Source organism: Platalea leucorodia (assembly GCF_965183815.1).
Source record: "Platalea leucorodia genome assembly, chromosome: 3".
Classification (NCBI taxonomy): Eukaryota; Metazoa; Chordata; class Aves; order Pelecaniformes; family Threskiornithidae; genus Platalea; species Platalea leucorodia.
The window spans coordinates 76,067,402-76,086,471 of record NC_138825.1 but is presented as its reverse complement, the minus strand read 5'-3'; the positions used below and the strand labels follow the sequence as shown (position 1 = coordinate 76,086,471).

Here is a 19,070-nt window from a genome sequence, read left to right as displayed (position 1 = left end):
TAATTTTCTCCTGCTGATATCCATTTGCAGTGCCTCTGCAAGGATCACTTTCCTAGCCTGTTACTGGAACCACCCCTTGCATGATCTTGCCACTTGCTCCTTGTTGCCTACTATGTAAGATACCAGCTGCTTGTCTTCACTTTCAAAGCCTCTTGCAGGCTACCCCACTGGCATTTAGGCTCTCATTTGGCCATGTCCTGGTCAGTTCACAGTTCTGCTTAGCTTACTGCAGCACCTTCCATTTTCAAACAAGTGCTGATGTGCTGTTTCTTATGCTGCCTGTTGTGCATGCAGGAACCTCCCCAGAAAACTGCCTCATCCTCCTACAAACCTCTCCTTACCATTCCCTTTAGCAGTGATAATTGGAAAAAGAAAGGTTAGATCACTGATTTACAGTATTTCCTAACATGCAGACCAGCACTTTAGCACTGGTTTCTTGTGTTTGAGTTATCAACTGCATCCACCCACCGTGTTAGATGTTTATGAGTAGGAGCAAACACTTTGTATGGCACCTAAAGTGGTCTGTGGTTAGGACTCCACAGAATGATGAAAGCAGAGTAGTAACAGTCCTCCGCAGACATCAGATTTTGCACAGAGTTGAGGTTCTCCTGCATTATTGACTCCAAACTGTTAGGTCACACAGGCTCACAACAAACCAGAAAAGCTTGCCACACACTGAACAAATGTTTGGGTGTTCCTCGTTATCCAACAAGAACATTTTCAAACATATTTTACTTTTTTATTAAATTACAAAACAATGCTAGTGGTCTGTTAGTCATCACCAACCCAAAGGCAGCATCAACCCAAACCTTCTGGTCTTGCTGTTTTCAAGATGCTATGAGAAAAAAAGGGGCGTTTTGCTGGCGTGTTCTCGTTATTAGTTTTTTTAATTTGTGTTTTGAATAAAAATCTGCATCCTTTTTTCATATCTTTGCCTTTGAATCAGCTGAATTGCGTCACATTTTGGGGCAAGAACTTCTGCTGTGCTTTGCTTCCCTTACATATTAAAGGCTATGAAAATAAGTGTTACCAGTAACTCATCTATTGTATATACCTAAACCACAAACAAACTGAATTCTTTGTTTTTATTTTGGCAGTACCCCTTTAAATACAACATGGGTGGAAGCAACAGCAGCAGAAAAGCTCCTTCCCAACTGATTTGTTATTCTAAGATATCAAATGTTTGGTATTTTTATCCAGTGCATTACTCAGTGCTGCAAAGCGCACTCTGAAACTTGATAAGGAACTCTGTGCTGGAAGAAAAACTCTGAGAAGAGAGGGGGGAAGAAAAACCTAAACAGCTCTTCACTTCCCTTTTTTTTAAAAAAGGATAGAAAAAAGAACATAAAAGAGACATTGCTGCCTGAAATCACAGTCATTTTTTGTCCCTGGAAAGTCAGTCAAGCCAGGTTTTCTCATCATGGTATAATGCAGAAAAACGCCCTTCTTTTCCTTTCTCCTTTCCCCTCCCTCCCAGTAAAATCCAGATATGAAACTAAACCAAATAATCCTCATGTTCCTTACTGGAATTCATATGTCCAGTGAGGGCTGCAGCACCTAGGATTTGCCAAAGAAATTAAGTTGGTTTTGACATGTGCTGCTAATTTAAAAAAGGACTTTCAAATACATTTTTTTTCAAAGTCGATTGGATTATTAGTCAGACTTATAAAAATAGCAGTGTTTCAGGTATACTTTTTAGCTCTTAAAAGGCCTATTTATGTTTACAAACCTATTATCTACATTCGCTTATCTTATCGTACAAGTTCTAGTGTTTCTCTTTTGATAGCAGGAGCCTGTTGTGTCTGCATTTCTAACACCACAGAGGGAATATTTGAGCAGTCTGCTCAACTCCTCTCTCCTAATGAATACACAAGAGTTTCAACTCTTCTAGTAAATAATAAATGAAATTCTGCTTGCAGTACAGTTCTAGACCCCTTAAAAGTTTATCCTAAAATCCTTAAATCTGTGGAATAAAATACTCGGCAATATTCTTCTGTAGACTACAGCTATTTCACCTGCTTGAAAAATCAATTTGTGCTCATGATGTTTCTAGAATCACCATTTGGACCAAGAAGGAAACATCCAATTTCCAAAAGATGACTTTTCCATTAGCTTTTTATTCCCTGAGAAGACCAAAATTGAAATAACCTCCCACCATCCAGCTTTATTAGTGAAACCTCCAACGATCTTAGGATGCCACAGGATACGACTACTTTAATGCTCAGTACAATAAAAATCTACTGCCCATATGGACTGGGGACAGAAACGCTTGACTTTTCCTAGAAAAGCTACAGTAGTAAGAGTTACTGTGACATAAAAGAGGATAAAGTAAAGTTTCCAGTTGTGGCTAGAGAAAACACTGGAAAGTGCTTTGGAGTGTTCTGAGGAGCTTGATTAGATGGAGCAGAGCAGATGTGCAAATAGCACAGATCTGGGCAACGCTGCTCTTCCAGAAGACAGGAAACAATACTGTAACTAGGCAGCATCCCCACATCCAAAGCTAATAAGCTATATAGATTACTTTGGGCAACGCGAAGTCCAGCGAGGACAGTGATGGTTTTAAGTCATTTTATTCTTGCTTTCTTCTGTTGGACTGAGAATTATGCTTCTTCAAGGCCCACTGCATGCTTTCAGACCAAGGATCAAACTAATACAGACACAAATGCTTAAAGTAGGACTCTTAAAACAAGAGCTCAGCTGCTGTCCATCCCCAGACGTGCCATATTTCAGATTCTCCAAGAACCCAGAGCTGTGCCTCTGCTCATGTTCAAAGGTTGCTCAGACGTGGACATGTTGGCCCTTCTCTAGTACAGTTGAGAAGGTACAACTGTGTAGTCCTCCAGAGAGGCTGGATCACATTGGCACTCAGAGCATGGTCTCAAGAGAGAGGTACAATAGAGACAGGTTGATTTTTGGGTTTTGTTCAGTTTGATCTAGAAGCAGAATTTCTAACTTCCATGGACAGCCCCAAAGAAAAGCCAGAGGTGAGGGCCCAGGGATGGGATATGGGACTTAGGCAGGGAGATTATTCCATACACAGGCATGACAGAGCACTGAAGGGGACAGGAAAGCTGCTCCTAAAGGAAGACAACCTTTGAAGCATAATGCTGTTCTTACTGAGTACAATATGAACCTAGTTATTTCTGTGCAAAAGTAGTAACTAGTTTTAAAAATCTGGAAGTCATGCCACTTCATTTAGAAATTAAGGCCTGAAAACCCCCAACAGCTCCTCATCCTCAAAACACCCACAAAGCTAGGCTATCAAGATCTGTTGAGGGTTTTTTTGTTTGTTTGTTTTGTTTTTGTTTTTAAAATAAGTAATTATTTGCTTGGTATAAGAGATGCAACTTTCAGCTACAGCATTTGTGAGTGGAGCTTTCCAGCTTACAAAGAAACCCACCTGAGCTTATCTGTGCTATGTGCTGAGCATGCATCTCTCTCCTTATTTACCGTCCACGATGACACACACACATGCCAGCTCACTGATGTGTACTCGGCCCCAGCCTTGGGCAGCGGACCATGCGCTCGCTCTCTGGCACTTGTGGCCCAGCTTCCCCCACAGATGAGGAGGCTGAACACAGCTCCCCAGGGACTGCAGACCTGCTTGGAGCCCAAACTTAAAGACCTGCCTGGCTGGAGGTAGCAACGTGGATAGCAGCGTGGTGGCTGTCACACTAGACATAAAATGTAAATGCTCTTGATATGACAAGTGCAGCAGAAAGCAGAAAGAGCAAGTTCAGAGGTGCTTGTTTGGTGCAGCTGAGATTTTTTTTTAACACGTTAAAAAACCCCAAATTCTCTGACTACTGCTAGAGAAATGCAGCCTCTTACTCTTAAACTCCATTAAAAAAACCAAAACTAAGATTCAAGGGGAATTTGTAAAAGAGGAAGGAAACAGACATTGAAAAAGGTTGACTAAGCAGACTATTTTTAAACTTGGCTCCTCTTCTGCCCATATCTAGTTTTTATTTCCCCATTGTAATAGGGGAAATAGAACCTCAATGCCCAGAAAGAATATGACAGTTGCTTATTTCAATCGGCTGCCTTGTTAAAAGAATGGGAAAGCATTAGGGAAGGCTAGGAAAAGCACTAATAAATTAGCTATCAATCATAGCAATCCATTACGTCCATTGACAGAGAAACAGTCTTGGTTGAAGGATGAAGATGAGGACACCTGTCAAAAAGTCAGTCTTGCTTCTGGGAGCTATAGGATCTGGGGCAAGGCTTGGTTATGAACTCTAGCCCAATCTTCATCTCTGACAGCAAAATCTTTACTGCTCACATATCCCGCCACTGCTGCAGCCTCTCTTCCAAAATGGGGCATCAGGACAGGAACTGGTTGAAATCTGGGGGACAATGAATGCCAAGTCCTGTTCCACATAGTCTGTTCCCCTCCTATATACTGCCTGCCTTCTTCTGTCCTCCTCATTGTGCTTCTCCCTCCTTCTACACAAGCTTAAAGCAATGCTTGGTTCTCCACAGCATGAGGTACAGTGCCCTGTGGGCATGGTTACCACCACAGGACTGGGGTGTGTGCTAAAAATAACCTCTCCAGGCACTAAGATCTTGTCAAGCAAGAGAGCAATCCTTTTGTTTGAGGGCCTCTCTCCGCTCCCCCTGGCCTGCTACAAGCTGTAAGGAGGAACACCAGGACAACATGCCCACAACTATTTCAGAAACTGGGTATTACAGCAGAGTGACAGCTCCATGACCCTCTTTGTTTCAAGGCTGACCCTTTCCAGAGCTTGCAAATCCACATGCCTTGGGTGCCAAAATGGCTGGCAGTGCCTACAAACTGCATTCTCTCACCTACAGGTTGTCTACTTGGGTGAGGAGGGCTGAGTCTTGCCTCTCAGGGTGGCTGGACTCACATCTTTTCCTCCTTGTGCAAGCCATGCCACGATGGCAGGAAAAGCCCTGTGGGTGCATTTGATGAACCCTACTCCCCGTCCCAGACAGGGACCTGAATTCATGAGGCTTTATCCCTCCAGGAGGTCCTTCCTCTTCCCAGCATGAAGGAGATGGATGATCCTAGGTTAGGGGAAAATAGTCTTTTCTGAGGAGCTCGGGAAGTCTTTGTCACCTTGGGAAGTCCGAGCCCTCTTTTCAACCCACATGCAAAGACAGACCCTTCTGAGAAGGCCCCAGTTCCCCTCCAGCCTATAAAAGCTTTCCCAGTTAGGGTCTGGGTAATGAGACCGAATTGAAATCTCTAAATACTTTGGAAATTCAAATTTAAAATAGAGGCTGCCCTTAGGTAAAACTGACAGAGAGGGGAGAGATGGTGACCATGAGAATGGTTAAGACCTCCTGGCTGAGCAGGGCTGGAGTCCCAGTGGGGAGGAAGGGCCTTGGCGCAGAGCTCGGGCAGTGCGTAACCGAGGCAGTACATGACCATCCAGAAAATCGCTGACTCTGTGATATGTAAACACACAAAAAGTTGCTTCCAGCTACTTGATGTCTTCCTAGCGCGGGTCGGGGAGAGTGAGCAGGAAGGACTTCCAGCGTGTGATGGCTTTATGTAGTGAGGGATGAAGGGGGAGGACGCACTAGTTGTCTTTGATGTGCTCAAACTGCCACATAATAAAACTGTCCACATTTTCAGGACACAGACCATGCCTGAGATTTCTGTCGTGGGTCCTACAAGAAGTTATATATTGCAAGCACTTAAACACACATCCAGTGGCCTCTTTCTCCTTCGGGGAGGGAAAGGAACACTTGGGAAGTGCAGACATCCTCTGCTGCTATGGCCAACACTGTGTTCAGTTACAAACTTGTGAGTTAACACAGGGCGTAGATGGTCACTTTTGCCCAGAATAGTATTTTTCCTGTGTGTGTGCATGTGTCTGTGCTCATGCACGTGATAAGAGAGAAGACTAGTCACTAAGCATCTCTGCCCCACCAACGTGAAGCTCAGGAAAAAAAAATCACCTTAACTCTGCCTTGGCTGGTGAGAGCCCCTGTGCACCCACTCTGCTGGTATTGACTAGGAATTTCCTCTTCTTGCAGCCCAACGAGGAGCATTGCCCACGCTCTGGGAGCAACACCGTATCAGCAAAGTCTTACTCATCTTCTTTCTGTCTCTGACCTTGGTACACCTTGCCATGTCTGCATTTAACCCTCAATAAACCCACAGAAATCATGGCTCTCCCATCCCACTGCCGGTAATCCTCATGGCAAGAAGACCTTTGTGCTGGCTACTGACCCAGCCACTCTGGGTGGTGGCAACACCCGCTTTTCTTTAACTGCATGGGGAAGTGCTGGGCAGAGGGACTCATCCATCCCACAGAAACACGTCATCTCGCTTTCTGCTACCTCATTCTGTTGTCACAGTCACGGCTTTGCTAAGCTGCTCCCTGTTAATCATGCCAAAATTCACTACTGATCATGAGAAGCCTTCCAGTCCCCATATTCTCTTCCCAAATACCAGCTACTGGCTGCTAGGCACTAGCAAAGTTGAAATTCCTGGTAAAACTTTGGGAGTTCAGTTTTGCTGAGTTCAGCCTTCTGAAGTGGCGTGAGATACCATAGGATAAACTGAACTCCACCTTGATGCTTCTCCTCTGCAATCTGATGTATAGATCTGACTGCTTGATCACAGCACAGACTGGAAAATTGAAACTGCTTTAGGGCACTTTCCATTAAATCAGCTGCAGTGCACACAGTCATACTGGTGAGTATTTAGAGGTTTTTTTAATAAAAAGAATAGAGATACAGCTAGATGCCCTGTTGTTAGTATGTGTGCTGATAAGAAAATGAAGGGATTAAATTCTTTTCCATGTAATGCACTGCTTTCACCTCACCCCTTTCCTCTTCACCTGAATGCCTACAATCTTCAGGGGGGCAACAGAATGAAAAGCTCTTTCTGCATAGGCAGATCCAGTCACCCCTCCTACAAATCTTAATCCATCAGATACTTGGCAGGGGTTCAAAAAAGATCCATGGGGCCCCCAGTTCCCCCATGCAGAGAATCTGGCCCCGCTGTGACCCTGCCATAAGCTCCGGCCTGCACATGACAGAATTATTTTCTTTCCTTTCCATCCATCTCAAAACCAAGGATTGAAATTTAGGAGTTTATAAAAAAGAGATTGGGTAATACCAGACATTCAGACAGTGATCAAACCTTGCAGGGAACCAGACTGACAGAATAAACGCAGTAATGCCACTCTGGGATTTTAACTGTTGGTATCTTAAAGTGAATGTCATGCTATGGAGAAGTATTTGCTCCACAGTATAGTGCTTTCTTTATTTGTCTAGAAAGTATATTAATTGAATTGAGAACAATTAAAAAATTAGAAATGAATATGTTGGATTTTCTGTCCTCTTGTCATTTTTATCATGACCATCCCACAGCAGCTTTCAGAGTCAGGACTGTTTTCAAGCATACACAGAACTTACGCATGATAACCATCCTCCTTTGAGCCCAGTGAAAATAAACAATCATTCCAATTTAAGCATATGGCTCATTCCCATTCCTTTCCCCAGGTCAAGCAGGGCTCAGACTGTTTTCTTACCTGGGTATGGCACTCTCCCTTTTGTTACCAGCTCTGTCAGTAGGATCCCAAAAGACCACACATCCGACTTTATTGTGAACCTTCCATACAACGCTGCTTCTGGCGCAGTCCATTTAATGGGAAACTTTGCACCTAATGAAAGAATAAATGAGTCTTAATCAGAATAGAGACAGAATCAAAGTACCAGTTCGCGGGTGACTGTTGTGTTCTGCAACACGTGCAGGTGGACAGAGCTTCAGGCAAGTGTTAGCAAACAGCTCCATGGAGTACGGACAGAGAGGACAGGCGGGCGGGACACGTAGGGCAGGAAGAAAGACTTAGCAGGGAAGGGGTGTGTTTGTCCCATATCCCAAGGGAAGGCTAAGACATTTTAACTTAGGTTTGACATCTTATAAAAGAAAAAAACGTTTTAAAAACCAATAAGCCCAATATAATAGAAATTCTTTCTCCCAAAATGTTTTAATCTAACATTTCCCTGTGATATTTGCAAGTCGAACACAGCACGTATGACTAGAAGTGAGATTTATTGGAAATGTACCTCACAGTTTCCTTGCTCAAGCTGAGCAAAATGCAAAACAAACAAACATGGTAAAAACGTAAATTAAAAACAAACCTAATATTTCATTAGAAACATGCAAGGACTTAAAAATAATACTGCCATTCGAGTTGCTTGGAGTGCAATGATGTCAAGGCACAACTTTGGCCTGTGATTTATAACTTGGCAGTGTACTTTAAGCTCCTGGCACTGAAAAGTCTGTAGTGCCTTAAATACGTGCAGTTCTAACGTGCTCATCCATCATCAGAGCTCGCAGGAGCCACTTGTGGTAAGGATGGTAAGATAACAAGCCTTTAAACACTGATTTATTTGCTTTTCCAATCATTTACTGTTTTCTTAGGGAAAATATTTTCAGTACGACTTTAAAGAAAAGTCTTGTGGTAATAATTAACTTGTAGCATGTACGAAAAAATATGCAGACGTTTCCCTGGTGCCTTGTATTAACATACAGGCAAAAGAGTTGCATTGCTTATTGCTGATCCCTAGTGACAAACACTCTTGAATTTGGAAACAGACTGACTTTGACTTCTCACCACCCTCTCATAAAAGTTCTCTTAGCTTTCAGGAGGAGTGTGGAAAGTGTAACAACGTGGACAAATCGCTCTCAGGGAGTGAAGTTACGGCACTGTTTACAGTTCCCTGCCAGCGCTGTTCTGCCATCACATCCAGTGCTCGATGCCCCGTGTCTTCTGCGGTACGCCGCAATCTGACTTGACTCAGAGTACAAAGTAAACATGGTAATTCTCATCTCCTTACTTAGTAAAACATCAGGTGCGCTAAAATTTTTCCTGCTCTACATGTAAGTGATCCTAAGAGAGAATATTACTCAGAAACAAATACGTTTTTCTAGGGAAAATTGCAGTTGCTCAAATAAGTCCTGCTAAATTAAAAGACGTGAGACAAAGTTTCAAATCCCTAATGCCTGAAGTCAGGAACTTAAAGTCTAGTTTAACATCAACACATCAGTGGTTCGATTTGCAAAGGTGCCAGAGGATTTTTGGATGTCTATTCACTTTCAAAATAGTCTGCCTTTTCTGTATTTTCATTAGTTGATATGCAGACAGGGGCTAAAATTTGGGTGCTCGGCTTTGGTCTCAATCTCCCTAACTTACACTTCTTCATGGGACCAGTCTTAGTTTACAAGACTCAAAATTTACAGAACTTCATCTTCGCTTAAAAACTGCCTCGGCTGTGATGTCCGAGATCTCTGTAGCAGCAGCCTGCCACCACTTGAGCCTCTGTCCTGGAAGCTGGCCCTGCTTCAGCAGCACCAGCAGCCATGTGGGGTTGTCACCGGCTCCCCCAACCACCGGCAGATCCTGGGGCTATACACCTCTTGCTGACCCCCGGAAAAACTGCAAGCTGCACGTATCTGGTGGTCGGGTTCCCTAGGCCTACAGTGCATGGCTTTAGATGGGCTTATGCAGGCATGCCATGAATATGAGGGCTAATGTCCCTCTGCTCTCTCATACGTGCAGCTGAGATGATAGTACACACACACTATGCCAGCTGAACGAATAGCTCCAGACTGGCCAGCAGCCTGAAGGCTTGGACGTTGGCTGGTGGTGTGTGAGATAGCCAAGCATGAGGGTTTGCTTGTTTGCGTGTTGCATACATTTTACTCAACAAATTTTTTTTCTTTAATCAGCTGTGTTTTCCGAGAAGCTGAGCCAAACCTGGTCTAATTCCCTTGTGCTTCATACTCAGATCCAAAGGTAGCAACCACCTACAACTGATCTTTGGAGGAAAGAAATCTCTTCAGACTCCTTTGTGGCCAACTCCCCAGGTATTTTTGCCTTCCTCATCTACTGCTGGTATGGCACTGGGAGGTGAGTATATGGTGTCTCAAGGGACCATGGGAAGATGAGAAGCACGGTAAGTAGGTGAGAAGGGGGGACAATTCCAGCACATCCCTTTTCCTGAGAGCTAGAGCAGTACAAACCCCATTGGACTGTGATGAGCACGGCTGGAGAAGACAGGTGGTCTGTGCTGTGGATTTTCCAATGACAGGATAGCTACTTGTTATGTTTCTACGTTTCTGCTGTGGGTGATTCTCTGTCTAAAACAACTAACACAAAAATCGCATGTTCTGCATTTTGTGCAGTATTTCCTGAACTTTGGTTTGAAGTGATAGATGGGGAGGAGAGAAAGACAAGGTTGGCAGAGAGGTCGCTAGCAGGGCCTTGCCTCATGGTTTTCTGGCCCTGCGACGCATGCTGGAGGCTAGATGGTCCAAGAGAGCCTGCAACCCAGCATGGCAGAGCCATCAGTAAGGGGAGAGCAGAGACCAGTGAGGACGTACCAGGCTAGCCACCTGCACAGCTGCAGGTACAACGCATGCACTGCCATAACATAAAGAGATCACACACAGCTTGTGTGAATGGGTGTGTGTGGGGGTGTGTGTGTGTCTAACAGGGGTCCCCCCAAAGTGCTGCTCCCATCTAATGTCTGGCAGTGGAGACACAGGCGGTGCACTTCTGTGAAAACACAAAAATCCCCAAACGTGGTGAGCACTGCTCCAAAGCCTCCCGATTGCTACTGCTATATGAAGTGTTCGCACCGGCCAGATGCTGGGCATGGCTCCTGACCGACACACAGTCTCCACATTTACTTTCTTCCCAACATACTGATTAAAAAACCCACCCCCTCCCTCTGCCCGGGCCTCATCAGCTTATTAAACAAGCTGACTTTGTGCTGCGAACAAATTACAGCATCAGATCATCAGATAAAATGCTTATTACTGACAAGCATGTTAATAAATCGGATAAGCCAAATTACCCCAGCTGACAAGGCAGCCTATCTCCTACTTTGAAGGCAGATTTTACATCAGTGGGGGGGATTTCTCTTTTTTTTGCTGGAACCCATTTTATTACAAACTAGCAGGTCAGTAACTCCACGCGTACAAACCAACCGCACACTGCATTCATTAGGTCAGGATAGCCTGTCTTTGCCCCAAAGTGAGGTACTAATCTGCAGCTTTTATCTTTGTCCCTTTTTTGAAACATTTCAGCCTGGGGAAAGCCTTTTTTGGGTTTCTGCACTGCTCACAACCACATCAAGCCAAAGCTGCTCGTACAATTTACTGTTAGGGCAGCTGGCCCTGCCTCCTACCTCTGAGGATTTTTGTGAGGCTCAGCCCTGTTCTTGGGACCTCTGCCCAGCCCTGCCCAGGCATTCACACAGGTTATGTCCCAGGAGGATTTCCTTTGGAAAAATCAATCCGTGGCCCTGCTTTAATTCTTTGTCAGCTATAAGCAGGTCGCATGACGAGAAGGAGCAGAGGGGGCTGGGATAATTGAGTGACCTTGACGTACAACTCTCAGCATGGTTTCTTCTGAGGCGAGCGAAAATCCCTCAGAGCTTTGTTTTTTCAGATCTAAATCTTGACGAAGCAGAAACCTCTGAAATTCATGCCCCAGAGCCACTGCCAGCTTGATAATGATCCTGTTTCCAGAAATGCTACAAAGCTGCTACCTCTTGTATCTTAAAACCAAACCCAATGCAGCACCCCAAGCTCTAAGACCCAAAACCCACGGGAACTCTCGGGTTAGCGACCAGAGAACGTAGTGCAGCAGCGAATTGCTCCTGGCGCTGGAAAGGGAAAGCCACAAAAGGTAAAAACGAAGTGCTGAAGCAAGCACGTAACAGGAAACGAGTCAGCCCTGGTAGGCGATGATGAGTGCCGTGTGGGAGGGACTGCGCAACTACGTTTTTTGTGCTGTGAGAACGAACACGAAATTACAAGCCTGGCAAAACATCAGCGATCAGAAGCAGGCTCCGCAGGCTGACCCCTCCCAAGGAAGTGGGGGACAAGGGGTGGAACTGGGGGTCTGAACACCCCTCTCACCCTCTGCCTGCATGCCCCCCTTCCCCTCGCCCTTCCTCTTGACCTGGCCATGCTCCTTCTTGCAGAGCAGATGGCATCTCTGTAGGAGCGTTATGAGTGATCCCCCTCCGGGACCCCGGGGGCTGACTGTTGAGAAGCAAGAGTCCTTCCTCCTATCCGCTCCACGGCTCGCCTGGGGAACGGCAGGCAAAGAGCAAGAACAAAGCCCTGGACTTTACAACCCGCAGTACAGTCAGTCGCGAACAAGAGAGATCTGATTAGCTGGTGAGCTGGGAGCCAAGTCTCTACAAAAGGACTGGGGAGAGCCTGGAAGGAGAAAAATATCCCCGCTCCTTTCTAGGAAATCAAAATAAGAAGCATCACTTGTTTTTAAGCAGGGCAGGAAGGAGATATTTCTAAGTGTTAAAGAGGCAAAAACGATCTGAGAATTTACAAACATGTACTAGAGCTCCCAAAATAGCTCTGACTTGTCTGGAAGGCATCAGAAAGATCCTTATTGTTTCATGTGTGCTTGGAGTGGCATTGCTGCGAGTGCTGCCAGTGTATGCAGTAGAAACAAGGCCTGGAAAATAACTGTGCTCTTTTTTCATTAAGGCAATTTTAAATTTGTATCAGCTGCTACTGCTTAGAATAGTAACAACTCTTCCCCAGCAACTCTGTGGAGCACTCGGCACTCTCCACAAAAATGCCATGTGCTTGGCCAAAACTGCACATAGCTGCGAACCTGATCAGTGTGAGGGTAGCAGAACTGCATGGGAAATCCTGTGTTGGAGGTGATGGGAAGTTTCTCTCTGTCCTGTAGGATACCAGAGGTTTTAAGGCTTGCCTTACAGGACTGACACAAGCATCATCACCGATGGAAGGAAACAAGACTGAATGCCTGACACTGTGTGTGGGGGAAGATGTTGCAACAGCAACAGCCAAAAGAAGCAAGCCCTGACGGTGCAGGCTGCAATACAGTCCACCAGTGTAGCCTTTAAAATGGGCGTCACTTTAATAGGCATGTTTTTCCCCTTTGATTACTCACTTCCTCTAAAAGCAAGAGGAGCCAAATGCTCATTACAAGCCAAGAACTTTTTTTTGTATTATTTAATGGCAGTGTATAGCTGCTAGTCACACACTTTAAATCATTAGTGGCGTGACCATCTCTTTCCTTCCTGACGATTGCTGAGAAATGGCAGTGCAGACAACGAACCGCTTTTTATTTACCTCTCATAAATCAGGAGCAGTCAGGCCTCCTTTGTTCAAATCAAAAAGAAAATAAACCGGTCAGTAAAACGTTACCACCAGGCTGAGTAATACCCACACAGGTTCAGGAATCCTGCACTCTAGCCCGCTGGGGCTCAAAGCATCCCCATCTGTTTCCTTTCAAAATATTTAATCAGAGACAAAAGTGACAGTGGGGGAAGGGAACAGGAGATCAAGCAAGGCTGGAGAAAACCACCTCTGCCCCACGCCGACAGCGAGCACTGTACTAACACACTTAAGCCAAGAGAAAGATGACTGCTGAGGAGAGAGTGACCAAAGACTTTAATCTTCAGATTTCACAAGGCAAAACATTTCCTTTCTCCCACAGGAGCTGCCAGTCTGGAGCGCTCCCCATCCCCTTCCCCTCCGCTGGCCCGGCTCTCCTCTTGTGTCAAAATTCCCACTGAAGCAGTAGTCAGCTAGATAAACAGAGCAGTCCCCAGATGCATCCCCTTGGAGGCTGAAGTAATAGGTCATGGGAAACAAGCAGAGGCAACCATTTCCTTCTGATACTGTGGTCTCCACCAAGCAATGCTCAAATCTGAAGTTTAACTAAACAAACCAGGACTGAATCCCACTTAAAGAAAAATTCCGCGGCCCATTAGAAACCCTGTTTCTTCCTCTATAAATTAAAGGTTCTAGGCTCACCCTGGCTGCCCAACTGGCTTGGAAGCCAGGTTAATTATGATGAAATGTAAATTGAGTGTGCTGCTTGGTCAAAAATGCACCCCTCCCTAAAACAAGCTACCACTTAAGAAAGGGTCAAAAAAACATTAGCGAAAGTAGGAAAACCTTTCTACAGAATGCCTGCGATTACAGCTCTTTGGGTCTCTCTTTTAAGGAATTCTGTAGCTCTGAAGGACTTAAGCCTGACCCTGAGGTCAGGGGAAGGCAGTATTGCCCATTGCCCTGAAGTATGGGAAGGATAGGTGACTTCTCCATACTCGCACCATGAGATGAAGCCAGGCAAAGGCGATTCAGATCTCCTGATCATCAGTGATGCAGGTTAAAAGCCAAACCAGTTCCTTCCCAGCCACTTTTTCCACAATACAAGTGATTTCTACCATGGAAGAAGGGCAGGAGGTACCCACGGCTACGCTCCCTCTCCCTGCCAGTCCCAGCATTATGCTTTTCTCTGCTTGAAGTTTTCCCACCCAGAATCCAATCATTTTTATTGTCTTAAAAAAACTAAGCTTCTCCTCAACATCAGTCAGGCAGGTTTCCATAGCTTTCTAATATGTGAAGAGGGCAAGAGCCTCTGAGAGATTTAAACCAGGCAGCAAACAGGTCATCAGAGGATTTCCCAGGGATCAGGAGCCTGAAGAGATCTGGCCAGAAGCAGGTCACATACTTATCTATTAAAACAAATAATTAGTCATGTCAAACTATACGTTGGGTGGTTTCCAAAGGGAACAAAAGACATGGCAGTAAACCAGACAGAAACAGAGATAATATAGGACTCTGTTTCAAAGCCATTTTGCAGACTGGATCTGGCTGCCTTGTTCAAGGAACACTCTTCTCGTTTTACACAGGGGAAGGGCAAGCATGCAGCTTTCTGTCTACCAGAGCCTGCAGACACTCTTGTTACTCTGGAGAGAATGACACGAGGCTTTTTTTTCTAGCAAGGAGCAATTCCCACCCTCAGGCTGAAATCAATAGTGGTTAACTCTCTGCATTAGTTCCTACCACGGGTTCTTCAAGGGCCCCCCCAGAATAATCAGGCCTCGCTGTCCGAATGTGAAGCAGGCAACTTTTAGGGCGGACGCAGCCTCTGATCCACATCCCTGCGACTAGGTACTGCTGACAGCAGTTCAGAGGGGTGCGAACGGCATGAGAGCTGCTGCTCCCAGGCCAAGACAAGGCATGTTGGAAACTCTCTGGCTCCTTCTGTCAACACTTGAAAGTTACAGGAAGAGGTTAGCTCTTTCCTAAGAATTAATGGCAAAATCCATGCTGAAACAGGGACTTCTGGTCAAGAGAAAAAACTCACTACAGAAAGGGGCAAATGCAGGTTATGAAGTACTTAACCGACCTGTGCTTTCTGATGACATACAACAGGGTTTAACGGGACGCTCCTTGGCTTTGGCACTGAAATGGACGGAGTGGTATTTACTGGCATGTATTGAGCAAGCACTACCAATGTACTGCCAACAGAAAGAGAACAAAACTGTAGCTCTGCAAACTTGGACCAACATCTGACAACTAAGCATGACTGGTAAAGAATGACTAACTACAAAGAGCCTGTGTCATGGCCCAGTCTGAACACACACATGCTTTTTAAAAAAAGCTACAATAGTCTTTGATACATTTTTATAGTGTACCAGTGGTCAGCTGTGCCCAGCACTCTGTGTGGCACTGAAAAATGGCTTTCCTATTAAAGTAACTTTTTAAGTTCCCGAAGAAAACATAGCGCTCAGAGAGACAGCTCCATTGCATAGAGACACAATTCTTTGACCTGTCTGAAATAAAGAAAATAAGAATAGCACAGCAATGTTGACAGCCGTTAGTAAATACTAAAAGGCACACTATGAAAGAAATAGCTTACATGGGCTTTTCTGGATTACCCCATTCAGGCTTTCAAGGCTGGTCAGTAAAGCATCCTCTTTGTTATGGCACCATGAGGATCTTGTCATTACTGTCACTTCACCCACCTGTGCTCTCACTCATCATCTTTGTTGCATTTTGGTCAGTTTTTAAACTAAATAAGACATTCTCTTTAGGACGTGCATTCAGCAGTGAAGTTCTGGTCTAGGAGTTAATGTGAGTTCAGGATTTACTGAAAGCAACCCCGAAGCATATGAGAGAGCGCTTTTTAAAGCCATGTTCCACTCTTCTCCTGTCACAAGAATGACACTCAGTGCTATGCCTGCCACCGTATCTACCTTGTCTGGCCGTATATTCGTTGTCTTCAATCAGTCTTGCCAATCCAAAGTCGGCAATCTTGCATATTAGGCCATTCCCCACCAGAATGTTTGCAGACCGCAAATCTCTGTGTATGTAATTCATTCGCTCGATGTACGCCATCCCTGCAGCCACCTGCGAGAAGCATGAAACACAATCGGTGCATTTTAAAATGAACTCAGACATATACAGGCTATAAAACATATACACCTAAGGCTCAATACTCTGAAGACAGACCTGGGCTGCCATGTCCACCAAATTCGGTAACTTCAAAGCTCTTCCTTCTCCATCTTTTAAGAAATCTAGCAAACTCCCTGCAAATGCAAACGTGACACAATAGAGAGATGTTAGGGAAACAATGGCTATTCATCAGGATGGAGGTGCAGCAAGATATGCAATATTAAAGACAGTGATGTTTTGAGTTCAAGTGCGCAGTTTCAAAAAAACCCACAGTATCTTAGAATTCTCCTGTTATACTTGTTTCACTCTTCTTTAAGGTTGGCTTGCAGAAGAATATGTCACTAGTCCAAAGAGAGTTGCAGGGAAAAGAAACAACATTTTCCTGACCGTTACTGAGAAAGCTGATCTTTCTTAACTTTTCCAGTGCTCTTTGAGACTACATACCTGCTGCTCTCTAAAGGCCTCAGCTAGCTGCAAAGCACCAGCTCAGTTCCAGGCCACACAAGCTATGGAAAAAGTCAGATCCCAGCTCAACCTGCTCCAAAAGAAAGGTCAGCCTGGAGCCTGGTAAGCCCAAAGGGGCTAGCATTAACAAAGGCTAATTTTCCCTAGAAATTAGTAGTGCTCCTTCTCTAGGTAACCCATAACTAAATGTAGCACGAACCATTAATTTTAGAAGACCACTATGCAAAACTAGAGAAGAAAAAGCGGAGATCAAATGAAAGCAATTTCAGCAAAAGCAATAAGGACATAGCTTCCCTATGCAAGGGAAAGCAAGGAGGTTCCCTGTAGCTTTTAAAAAAAGCCTAGGATGCTACAGCTCCCTTCCCAGTCTTGTATTCAGAGAAGTGTGGCAGTCTCCTTTAAATAAGGTCAGTGAATTGGTTTAATAAATAAGGGGAAAAGACAGATGATTAGGCGTTTCTCCCTTGATAAATCGTCAGCCTCAAGCTCAGATCCAAAGATGTAAAATGTTACAGTAAAAACTAGTAAAGTAAGCCAAAATAAACCACGTACTTCAGAAGGATTTTGAGAAGTCTTTTTTTTAAAGGGAAAAAAGCACATGCTTGTCACTGAGACATATGATTAAAGTGTGAGTTAGTCAGGGCTTGGATGCCTCTGAAGAGGGAGGTGGGCAGGCACCTGCCAGGAAAATAAAAATCAACTCCAAATAGACTGAAAAAATGCACTTAAAATTTCAGAGTGTATCCTCCAATGTACAATGAAACTTCCCTGTGAGAACTTATGTTTCCTATTTGGTTCATTTGCTTTTCCAAAACAAGCAGATTTTTTGCTCTGCTCTCAGCACCCCTGCTGGAGATCTGACGGAGTGAAAAGTTTTCCTTTTCTCATTTTACTACATGGTTACCAGTTAAGTAGCTTAAAGAAAAAGAGAAGGGAGAAGGGGAAGGGGAAAGAGGAGGGAAAGAATCATATGTGCAAATCACGTATTAAAATGATAGACAGGGTGGACTGAAAATTAAGCCGTGATCTGAGAGCGAGGTGCGTGTGACAGAACTCAGGACTGCTAAAAGAAGGAACAGAATCTTAGGCTGACAAGTAAACACTGAAATAAGATGCCAAATGAACTCTCTGGCACCAGGAAATGCTAGGATCTTGGGAAGCAGCGTGTAATATCATTCAAACCCAGAAAATGCAAATCTCCACTTGTCAGGGAAGTTTAGATGCTGATGCAGTCAGAAGCACTTAGGCTGCACCAACTTCTCCCTCCCCCACCTAGTGCAAATTTTCTTTGTACATCAAGTGGATTTCAGGTTTTGGGCCCAGTTCAGAGCTGAATTCATAATTCTTCTGAAGCCAGAGGTGAATTTAGCTCCCTGTTCCCTCTCTTTCCTCACACGCTGTTCATGCATCACACCGCACCTCTCTCTGTATCCCCAAGGAGCATCAACAAAGAAAAAATACTGTTATCAAGGGCAGCAGCTCTGGCTTCACCTTTGCTCATGTACTCCGTGACAATATAGATAGGTTCTTCAGATACCACAGCATAAAGTTGGACCAATTTGTCATGTTTTAGCTTCTTCATGATTTGGGCTTCCTCTAAGAAGGATTCTGGAGACATAGTGCCAGGCTTCAGAGTCTTGATAGCCACTTTAGTATTTCCATTCCACGTACCTACAAGCACAGATACTTAGTTAGATTAAACATCTTCTGCTCCTCTTTCTGCCCGGTGCCTAATGTAACCAAGGAATAAACTAGCAAGGATACTTAATATTTTTTTTTTTTAAAGTGTGGTTTCCCATGTTGCCTTATCATTATATTCCTCCCACGGCTCCCTCATATTTTAGTCTTTTTCTATTATACTGAAAAATAATACTCCCATTGGCACTGGGGCACAATCGCCATTGTCCTACTCAGACAATGCTTCCACTGATGTCCACAGAAACCTTCTCTGGGTAAGAGATGTGTGACTGCTGAAACCCATCTTCATGTATTCCCTTGCTAACATGTAATTGCTACAGACAACAACACAGCTCCAGTCACAGATTTGGATAACAAAACTGGTTAAACCCAGAACTTTCCATTTGCAAGACATTTTAACATTTTGATTTTGTTCTGAGTCGGAGGAAAAAACAGATTCTAAGAAAAATTCAAAAGAAGCAAATTCTGAACTGATTTCATTTTAGAAACATGGGCGTGTTTCCAAACCGAAATGCGTCTTTCTCCTTCCCCTCCTCATCCCCAGAAGCCCAGCAGTTGCTGATTGAAAATGAGGTGGTTCCTGTCCAGTTCACTTTGTTCTTTACTTGCGGTCAGCACTGAAGTAGGACAAGTTTCATCATTTTTCAGCCATCATCTACCA

At 44.4% G+C, this 19,070-nt stretch overlaps 1 protein-coding gene across 3 annotated transcripts in view; it reads right to left on the bottom strand.

The window, feature by feature from the left end:
* Positions 1–19,070, bottom strand: part of FYN (FYN proto-oncogene, Src family tyrosine kinase) — a 140,664-nt gene that overhangs the window by 4,425 nt on the left and 117,169 nt on the right. For all 3 annotated transcript variants that reach the window (XM_082306376.1, XM_082306375.1, XM_082306377.1), the window contains 4 exons: positions 18,203–18,382; positions 16,304–16,380; positions 16,048–16,201; positions 7,515–7,646 (listed from right to left, as the gene is read on the bottom strand). In XM_082306376.1, the coding sequence (XP_082162502.1) occupies positions 7,515–7,646; positions 16,048–16,201; positions 16,304–16,380; positions 18,203–18,382 (543 nt within the window). The remainder of the gene's footprint in view (positions 1–7,514; positions 7,647–16,047; positions 16,202–16,303; positions 16,381–18,202; positions 18,383–19,070) is intronic.